At 35.4% G+C, this 11,505-nt stretch overlaps 1 protein-coding gene across 1 annotated transcript in view; it reads right to left on the reverse strand.

Moving 5' to 3' along the window:
* The window catches only part of BLTP3B (bridge-like lipid transfer protein family member 3B), a 100,076-nt gene that overhangs the window by 24,585 nt on the left and 63,986 nt on the right, over window positions 1-11,505 (reverse strand). Inside the window, 2 exon segments of the mRNA XM_024127218.3 lie at window positions 744-937; window positions 8,562-8,703. Coding sequence (XP_023982986.1) covers window positions 744-937; window positions 8,562-8,703 — 336 coding nt within the window.

Here is an 11,505-nt window from a genome sequence, read left to right on the forward strand (position 1 = left end):
TATTTTAAGGTCTTTGAAACGATCTTTAAAACATTTCTGCAATGCAACTGTTGAGTATTATTAATCTCATTTTACAGAGAAGAATTTAAGGGTATGTAAATTTAGTCTACCAGCAACAAAGCTAGAAACTGAAAAATTCATCCATGCCCAAATCTTATTCTATTTACTACACTACACTGTTTTCTTTTTTTTTTAGCTTCCTTCCTTTAAAGTTTAAATATCCATGGAATTCTGATTATTAACTACTTGGCTTTAATAAAACACAACTTTCTATTATCTTTGGATATTAATAGCAGAAAAAATGTAACAAATAAAACCCAGATATAACTTAAAAGTGTCACTGTATTATTTACTCTTCTTAAAAAATTTTTATCAGCTCCAGTAAGAAGTAGAAAATAAAAGATATTTAAATTTATTTCTACTGCTTACCTCCAAATGGATGAGCTCTAGTAAGAAGTAGAAAAAAAAAGACATTTAAATTTATTTCTACTGCTTACCTCCAAATGGATGAGCAGGGGGGAAAAAAAAAGAAGAAAAGTAGAGAAAGAAGGGATAGGGAAGGGCGGGGAAGCAGTCTCTTAAAGCTTCCATAATTGAAAACTGAAATTAAAATTCAAATTTCAAAATCAAAATTAATATTGCAATGAAGTTGACTTATATTTGAGCACCCATCTTAAATCCTGGAAATAACTTCTATTCTGTAAAAATGGTTTTGTTCTCACAGCCACTTGTTTATATGGTACCTTTAGCATTAAGCCATCAACTCGAATATCAACATGCTCATCAGATTTTGAATTGTCATTCAACTTGTACACAGCCATAAACTGATTAAGACTCTGTTTCAAATCCAACAGAAACTGATTTAACCACAGAATACTTCTTTCATCCACAGTAAACTGTAGTGCATTCAGCTGGCTATAAAGGTTGGGAGATGGAACTGTGAAGAAAAAAAATTTTTAAAGATTTTTAATAAACTGATAGTTCTAAATCTTCCCTGAGAAAAGAAAAATACATTTTAACCAAATTTCATTCTTCTTAAATTAAGATTAAAAGGTTTTGCAATGTTATTTACAAGATTAAAGTGATACTACATGTAGATGATAGCAAACACATTTGGAGAGACAGAAAACATCTTTCATTGCTTCACTGATGGAAAAATACGCAGTTTAAATGCAAATCAATTAAGAAAATGGTAATAGGAACATACATATCGATAACTACCTTAAATGTAAATGGATTAAATGCTCCAACTAAAAGACATAGACTGGCTGAATGTATACAAAAACAAGACCCATATATATGCTGTCTACAAGAGACCCACTTCAGACTTAGGGACACATACAGACTGAAAGTGAGGGGATGGAAAAAGATATTCCATGCAAAAGACAATATAACAACTGTAAATATTTATGCACCCAAAATAGAAGCACCTCAATACATAAGGGAAATGCTAACAGCCATAAAAGGGAAAATCGACAGTAACACAATCATAGTAGGGGACTTTAACACCCCACTTTCACCAATGGACAGATCATCCAAAATGAAAATAAATAAGGAAACACAAGTTTTAAATGATACATTAAACAAGATGGACTTCATTGATACTTAAGGGACATTCCATCCAAAACCAATAGAATACACTTTCTTCTCAAGCACTCATGGAACATATCCCAGGATAGATCATATCTTGGGCCACAAATCAAGCCTTGGTAAATTTAAGAAAATTGAAATAGTATCAAGTATCTTTCCTGACCACAATGCTATGAGACTAGATATCAATTACAGAAAAATAATCTGTAAAAATACAAACACATGGAGGTTAAACAATACACTACTAAATAACCAAGAGATCACTGAAGAAATCAAAGACGAAATCAAAAAATACTTAGAAACAAATGACAATGAAAACATGACAACCCAAAACCTATGAGATACAGCAAAAGCAGTTCTAAGAGGGAAGTTTATAGCAATACAAACCTAACTCAAGAAACAAGAAACATCTCAAATAAACAACCTAACCTTACACCTAAAGCAATTAGAGAAAGAAGAACCAAAAAAACCCAAAGTTAGCAGAAGAAAAGAAATCCTAAGATCAGATCAGAAATAAATGAAAAAGAAATGAAGGAAACAATAGCAAACATCAATAAAACTAAAAGGTGTTTCTTTGAGAAGATAAATAAAATTGATAAAACATTCGCCAGACTCATCAAGAAAAAAAGGGAGAAGACTCAAATCAATAGAATTAGAAAGGAAAAAGGAGAAGTAACAACTGACACTGCAGAAATACAAAGCATCATAAGAAATTACTACAAGCAACTATATGCCAATAAAATGGACAACCTGGAAGAAATGGACAAATTCTTAGAAAGGCACAACCTTCCGAGACTGAACCAGGAAGAAATAGAAAATATAAACAGACCAATCACAAGCACTGAAATTGAAACTGTGATTAAAATTCTTCCAAGAAACAAAAGCCCAGGACCAGATGGCTTCACAGGCGAATTCTATCAAACATTTAGAGAAGAGATAACACCCATCCTTCTCAAACTCTTCCAAAATATAGCAGAGGGAGGAACACTCCCAAACTCATTATACGAGGCCACCATCACCCTGATACCAAAACCAGACAAAGATGTCACAAAGAAAGAAAACTACAGGCCAATATCACTGATGAACATAGATGCAAAAATCCTCAATGAAATACTAGCAAACAGAATCCAACGGCACATTAAAAGGATCATACACCACGATCAAGTGGGGTTTATCCCAGTAATGCAAGTATTCTTCGATATACGCAAATCAATCAATATGATACACCATATTAACAAACTGAAGGAGAAAAACCATATGATCATCTCAATAGATGCAGAAAAAAGCTGTCAACAAAATTCAACACCCATTTATGAGAAAAACCCTCCAGAAAGTAGGCATAGAGGAACTCACTTCAACATAATAAAGGCCATATATGACACACCCACAGCAAACATTGTTCTCAATGGTGAAAAACTGAAACCATTTCCTCTAATATCAGGAACAAGACAAAGCTGCCCACTCTCACCACTATTATTCAACATAGTTTTGGAAGTTTTAGCCACAGCAATCAGAGAAGGAAAAGAAATAAAAGGAATCCAAATTGGAAAAAAAGAAGTAATTAAGAAAACACTCCCATTTACCACTGCAACAAAAAGAATAAAATACCTAGGAATAAACCTACCTAAGGAGACAAAAGACCTGTATGCAGACGGCTATAAGACACTGATGAAAGAAACTGAAGATGATACAAACAGACTGAGATACATATCATGTTCTTGGACTGGAAGAAACAACACTGTGAAAATGACTATACTACCCAAAGCAATCTACAGATTCAATGCAATCCCTATCAAACTACCAAGGGCATTTTTCACAGAACTAGAACAAAAAATTTCACAATTTGTATGGAAACACAAAAGACCCCGAATAGCCAAAGCAATCTTGAGAAAGAAAAACGGAGCTAGAGGAATCAGGCTCCCGGACTTCAGACTATACTACAAACCTACAATAATCAAGACAGTATGGTACTGGCACAAAAACAGAAATATATATCCATGGAACAGGATAGAAAGCCCAGAGATAAACCCACACACATATGGTCACCTTATTTTTGATAAGAAGGCAAAAGTATACAATGGAGAAAAGACAGCCTGTTCACTAAGTGGTGCTGGGACAACTGGACAGCTACATGTAAAAGAATGAAATTAGAACACTCCCTAACACCATATACAAAAATAATTCAAAATGGATTAAAGACCTAAATGTAAGGCCAGACACTATCAAACTCTTAGAGGAAAACATAGGCAGAACACTCTATGACATAAATCACAGCAAGATCCTTTTTGATGCATCTCCTAGAGGAATGGAAATAAAAACAAAAATAAACAAATGGGACCTAATGAAACTTAAAAGGTTTTTCAGAGCAAAGGAAAACAAAAACAAGGCGAAAAGACAACCCTCAAAATGGGAGAGAAAATTGCTGTAAATGAAGCAACTGACAAAGGATTAATCTCCAAAATTTACAAGCAGCTCATGCAGCTCAATAACAAAAAAACAAACAACCCAATTCAAAAATGGGCAGAAGACCTAAATAGACATTTCTCCAAAGAAGATATACAGATTGCAAACAAACACATGAAAGGATGCTCAACATCACTAATCATTAGAGAAATGCAAATCAAAACTACAATGAGGTATCACCTCACACCAGTCAGAATGGCCATCATCAAAAAATCTACAAATAATAAATGCTGGAGAGGGTGTGGAGAAAAGGGAATCCTCTGGCACTGATGGTGGGAATGTAAATTGATACAGCCATTATGGAGAACAGTATGGAGGTTCCTTAAAAAACTAAAACTAGAACTACCATATGACCAAGCAATCCCACTACTGGGCATATACCCTGAGGAAACCATAATTCAAAAAGGGTCATGTACAACAATGTTCACTGCAGCTCTATTTACAATAGTCAGGGAATGGAAGCAACCTAAGTGTCCATCGACAGATGAATGGATAAAGATGTGGCACATATATACAATGGAATATTACTCAGCCATAAAAAGAAACGAAATTGAGTTATCTGTAGTGAGGTGGATGGACCTAGAGTCTGTCATGCAGAATGAAATAAGTCAGAAGGAGAAAAACAAATACCATATGCTTACACATATATATGGAATCTAAAAAAAAAAAAAAAAAAAAAGATTCTGAAGAACCTAGGGGCAGGACAGGAATAAAAACGCAGATGTAGAGAATGGACTTGAGGACACAGGGAGGGGGAAGGGTAAGCTGGGATGAAGTTGAGAAGGGACACCGGCTCAGTGTTCTGTGCCCACCTAGAGGGGTGGGATAGGGAGGGTGGGAGGGAGACAGAAGAGGGGGGAGATATAGGGATATATGTATATGTATAGCTGATTCACTTTGTTATGCAGCAGAAACTAACACACCGCTGTAAGGCAATTATACTCCAATAAAGATGTTAAAAAAAAGTATGCAGTTTAATCTAAAACTAACTGTATAAATAAGAGGTACTGTTTTGATTTCTTTTCCTATTGTTACAGTCACCAAGAAGCAAACTTCAAAAACTTTACCCTCTTGGGACCTCCCTGGTGGTGCACTGGTTAAGAATCTGCCTGCCAATGCAGGGGACCCAGGTTCGATACCTGGTCCGGTAAGATCCCATGTGCCGTGGAGCAACTAAGCCCGTGCACCACAACTACTGATCCTGTGCTCTAGAGCCTGCGAGCCACAAGTACTGAGCCCGTGTGCCGCAACTACTGAAGCCCGCATGCCTAGAGCCCCTGCTCTGCAACAAGAGAAGCCACCACAATGAGAAGCCCATGCACCGCAACGAAGAGTAGCCCCTGCTCACCACAACTAGAGAAAGGACCCAGGTTCGATACCTGGTCCGGTAAGATCCCATGTGCCGTGGAGCAACTAAGCCCGTGCACCACAACTACTGATCCTGTGCTCTAGAGCCTGCGAGCCACAAGTACTGAGCCCGTGTGCCGCAACTACTGAAGCCCGCATGCCTAGAGCCCCTGCTCTGCAACAAGAGAAGCCAACGCAATAAGAAGCCCTCACACTGCAACGACGAGTAACCCCTGCTCGCCGCAACTAAAGAAAGCCTGCGCACAGCAATGAAGACCCAATGCGGCCAATAAATAAATAAATAAATAAATTTAAATATATATATTTATATTTATATATATAAACAGAAACATCTTATTGGGATGTGGAGGTGCTTATCTCTGAGGATAGTAAGGAAGTGGGTTGCTGAAGCGATCATGTCAAGGGAAGAAAGGGGAGGGAATCTCAAATATAGATTGAGTAATGATGGCAGCCACAGAGAGAACTAGATAGCAAATGTAGTCCAGGATAGAAGAACCCTGACTGCATATCTGGCTGGGATAGAGGAAGAAATCTGGTACACTAAGCAGCAGAAAGATCTACTTGCAGTTTCTAACAGGGGTCTACTTATGAAATAGATTATTACATAGCTATTAAAGATATTTAAAATGAACTTGTAGAAACTAGGATCATTAAGGGAAAAGGACAGGATGTAAATCAAATATGTTAAAGAAACGTATACATTAAAAACAGGACTAACAACACTATACTTATTGTTATGGTCTGAAATGCATACCCTCAAAATTGATATGCTGAAGTTCTAACCCCTAATACCTCAGAATTAGCTGTATTTGGAGATAGGGCTTTTAAATAGGCAATTACAGTAAAAATGAGTTCATATGGGTGGGCTCTAGTCCAATATGACAGGTGTCATAAGAAGAGCTTAAAAATGGACACACACAGAGGTAAGACCATGTGAGAAGACAGCCATCTACAAGCCAAGGAAAGAGGTCTCTGAGGAAACAACCCTGTCAACACTCTGACCTAGAACTTCTAGCCTCCAGAACTGTGAGGAAATAAATTTGTTGTTTAAACCACCCAGTCTGTGGTATTTTATTATGGCAGCCTTAGCAAACTGATACACTTATGTTAGTAGAAGTTGTCTCTTAAATTGTAGGCTCACAGGCATTTTTTAAATTTTTGGCATTTTCTCTTTTTTTTTTAATATAATGAATGTATGTTACATTTACAATTATAAAAAAAGGTTATATATTTTTAAAGTTGGATCACTTAACAGAAAGACGAAATGTGAGGACTGAAAATGGATCCCTATACATGGGGATTCAGTATACTATGTTCTTTACTTTTATATCTGTTTGAAAATTTCCATAATAAAAAGTTGAAAACAGTTAAACGTAAGCAACCAATTTCACTCCTACGTAGCTAAGATTTAAATTGCTGGGAGGAGTTTTATATTTTTATCAGAAAAAAACATATAGATTATAGAATGGGATTACAATTCCCTTGATGAATGTTAACAAAACTGATAGAAATAAACCTAGATTAGAAGTCTGAAATCCTGGAAACTATAGGCTTTAGTCTGAAGAAAAGTTACTAGTTCAATGTATGAGACATTATTTAAGGAAAACAATTTGGGGGTTGGGTTCTGGAAACAATGGGATTATCCAATTACAGGTAAATAGTTGTGAATAACCTGGGGAGGCAGTGAAATATAGTTGGGGGGGAAGGGTAGGAAGAATTTCGATTTAGAAGACCTATACTTGAGTTTCAGCTGTGCCATTTTATTCTTCATAAGGTGCTGAGCAAATGCCTTAACCTATCTTAATTTTCTCACTGTTTCAGTCAAGGAGGTAGAAGAGAAAACAACTTTGAAATACACAAAAGAATACTGAAAAGCATGAAGATGGTGAGGAAATTAGATACTAAAAGGTCATTACAAATGAGGATTAAAATGATAAAATAGTTTGACATCTCTTTCTCCAAAGTAATTTCTTTCTCCAAAGGATATCTTTTTTTAAATTTAACAACAAAGGCATGAGCATCAGAAATTCCCTTTGAAACTAAAAACCTATATTAAGTGAATATTAAACAAACGAGCTAAGTAGGTCAAAGAATCTGGAGTTCCACTTTAAAAAAATTTTTTTCCTCAAATAATATAACCTATTTCGTTTAAACACTTTTTCTCAACTATGATTTTCAACCAAAATAATGAAAAAGGTACCACATAAACAAAGGTAAATTTTAGTTTGAAGAATTAGATGAACTGAGACAATAGCAAAGAATACAAATGTATAATCATAAAGTAGCTTACAAATAAAAATTCATGTAATTCAATGTTTCTAACAAAAGACATGTGCCGGGCTTCCCTGGTGGCGTAGTGGTTGGGAATCTGCCTGCCAATGCAGGGGACACGGGTTCGTGCCCTGGTCTGGGAAGATCCCACATGCCACGGAGCAACTAAGCCCGTGAGCCACAACTACTGAGCCTGTGCATCTGGAGCCTGTGCTCCGCAACAAGAGAGGCCACGATAGTGAGAGGCCCGTGCACCACGATGAAGAGTGGCCCCCGCTCTCGGCAATTGGAGAAAGCCCTCACACAGCAAAGAAGACCCAACACAGCCAAAAATAAATAAATAAATTTATTTAAAAAAAAAAAAAAAGAAAAGAAAAGAAGACAAGTGCCAAAAGTTGTCCAAGGTATACATTTGGGTATCAAAACCTAGCCTCCCAAATTCTCTATAACTAAAAAGATAACTTCACTATTCATTTTTTAATGAAATAGAGTTTTATGTAGCTGAAATATAAATGAAGCTTTACTAAAGAAAAAAAATGACCTTATTCTACAATAACCTAACTTTCATTCATTTAACAACAGCTACTAAGAACAAAAATGAGTCAAACCTCAGGGATAAAAGGAAGCATGAATACTACATGGTTCCTGATATCAAGGATGCTACAAGCTAGTAAGGGAAAAGAACATATGAACAAATAATAAGTAAGTAAAAATGCTATACTAGAGTTATATACTAAACACAATGATTACAAGGGCAAAGAACAATAGACTTTTTTTTTTTTCACATTTATAATACTCAAAAACTTAGCAAGAAAAAATCAACTTCCCAAGTAATGGACAAACAATAACAAAAAAGGAAACTCTCTTACTTGGAAAATCCTTTCCATCTGGATAGTAATATTCTGTGAATTCTATATAGACAGCTGACATTTCTTGTGGAAGATACAGGGATTTTTTATTGCAAGAAATCATACTTTTGGGGGAAGAACGACATTGTTCTGCTGTAGAGACCTGAAAAAATAATTAAGTTTATTGAAGTAACACTAAACAAAGTCCTTTCCAAAGAATTTATGCAACGTGGACAGTACTTCAAACTCTTAAAACTACTTCCAATAATTAATTAATTAATTGCCAATGTAATCTTTATCATATATTTAATTTCATTTTAAATTATTTTAAAATAATACCAATTAACTTATTCATAAAACTATAACCTCTTTGGATTCTTATTAATTACAAAGTCAACTCTGTACAATTTTCTTTGCAAGCTTACTACTTTGAGCCTTACAATAACAGATAGAATATTTCTGTAAGACAATACAAATAAGTTAAGTGGCAGAGTCAGGACACAGATCCAAGTCCTCAAGACCAGACTGCTTCCCAACTATGTACTTTATAATAGTTCTTTACCATAATTCATTATTATGCAAAATAATTATATACAGAGCTTTAGTTTAGAATAACAAAAAAATTACAGAGACAGACAGTGGTGATGGTTGTACAACAATGTGAATATACTTAATTCCAATGAACTGTACACTTAAAAATGGTTAAAATGATAAATGTTATATCATGTATATTTTACTACACTAAAAATTAATTTAAAAATAACAGCAACTATAAATGCTCCTGTCAAATAGTTTGAGCTCTTAAATTATTTTTCCAAAAAGACTATTAGTTTTAAGGTTCATGTTACACATTTTTCACTCTCTGCCCAAAACAGCTAATTTATAATCACATCAAAAACTTGTATACTAATTTCTCCAAAGTTCAACCAGTAGCATTTTATCAGTTTCATTTATTTATGCTTGTTTAGCAGACCCAGGGATATATCTCAAGGTTTTTTTTTTTTCATTCAACAAACATGTATATTTCTCATGTGAAGTGGAATGACTCTTCAATGTTTTACTTGTTTCCCCTTGTATAAATTGCTAATCAAACCTTTGATTATTTGTACAGTCTTCATAAATTTAAGTCAGTTCCTTACATTGTCTAATAAGAAGCTTTTCTCCACATACATGGAAACAAATTCTTTTCAACTCCAGAGTGTCAAGTTATTTTATATAGTAGACAATAGCTTTTTTCCTTTTTCTTTTAATAGTTAAAAAGTTATTCAAATTGGAAAAAAAAAAAGTTATTCAAATTGGGATGAACATACTATCTTATTTTCTTCCAGTTACTTTTGTTTGTTTTGTTCTGGTGTATTCGTGTATGTGGGATTTCTTTATTGTATTTCATTCTCAATCATATGGGATTATGGGTGATTCCCCGTCCCCATTTCCATATGAATTTATTCAAATATAATGCATTATATAGAGAACATACAGAAAGACGCAATTGCACAATAAGAAAGTAACTCTTAAATCAGGGTATCTCAAAATTGGCACTATTGATATTTGGGGGCAGATAATTTTGTTATGGGGGCTGTCCAGTGCATTGTAGAATGTTCAGCAGCAACACTGATCTCTACCCACTAGATGTCAGCAGCAACCCCCTTCAGCTGTGACAAAAATTGTCCTCAGACACTGCCAAATGTCCTCTGGAGGGCAAAACTGGTCCCAGCTGAAAACTACTGAGTAAAATGAAAACTTTTCAGATAAAACTAAGTCTCAAAGACACAGACTTATCAAAACATACAAGAACAATTCACAAATGATAATACATACTTGAAATCCTTTATTTAAAAAAAAAAAAAGGGTCATATTTTTACCATGTTGGTCTCAAGGACTGTGATGTTAGACCATGTTGTACCAATTATAGACTGAATAAGAATGTTAGTATAAATAGGACAGAGTTCTTAGCTATAAAATTATGTTCACAGTATAGTCAATACTTAGTAGTTAATTAAGCAAAAATCATATTTTAGTTTATTCCACTAAGACCTTTGTGTAATAAGGAATCTGGCCTACAAAGAGAGGTCTGGCCTTTGTCCCTACTCTTGGGAGGTAATTCTTTTTTCTTTTCATGTTTTCTTCTTAAATTTTTTTTTTGCCACATCGCATGGCAAGTGGGATCTTAGTTCCCCGACCAGGGATCGAACCCACGCCCCCTGAACTGGAAGGCAGAGTCTTAACCACTGGACCGCTGGGAAAGTCCTGGGAGGTAATTCTAAAGTCTTGGAATTTCCTATTCATGGTAGACCCATGAGACCACAACTGATAGTTTATGCTCACAAGATGACTCAGAAGGGGACTGACCACACTTGATAGTCTTAGTAGTGTTTAAGTCCACCTGTAGAGACTGAGTTCAACTACATGCGCAATATTTCATACATATTGCTACATGTTCATTCTGGGAGGTTAATGTGTCCTAGGGACAAGGAAATTCTGAATTTGGAGCCCTTTGAAACTCCACTCTATGCTCTCTTCCTATGGCTGGTTCTAATTTGTATTCCTGCCTTGTAATAAATGTGACTCTGAGTATAACTGATTTCAGTGAGTTCTGTGAGTTTTTCTAGTAAATTCTCGAATCTGAGGGTAGTTTAGGGAAACCCCAGAAACTACAGTTGGTGTCAGAAGTCTTGTGCAGACCTGGCAGTCTGGCAAACTGTGTGCCCTTAACCTCACAGTTTGCCTAATTCTGGGTAACCATATAAGTGAAAATTAATGAACTGGTATTTTCTATTCTGTCTAATTTAGCCATTTCACAAAACTAGTCAAGATGTTTTTAAATAAAATGGTGGCATTGGTTTATAAGAGTTGTTTGCAGGAGATATTAAAGGTGTTTTTTTGTTTGTTTGTTTGTTTTTTTTTTGTGGTATGCGGGCCTCTCACTGTTGTGGCCTCTCCCGTTGCGGGGCTCCGGACGCACAGG

Source organism: Physeter macrocephalus, chromosome 6 (genome assembly GCF_002837175.3).
Source record: "Physeter macrocephalus isolate SW-GA chromosome 6, ASM283717v5, whole genome shotgun sequence".
Classification (NCBI taxonomy): Eukaryota; Metazoa; Chordata; class Mammalia; order Artiodactyla; family Physeteridae; genus Physeter; species Physeter macrocephalus.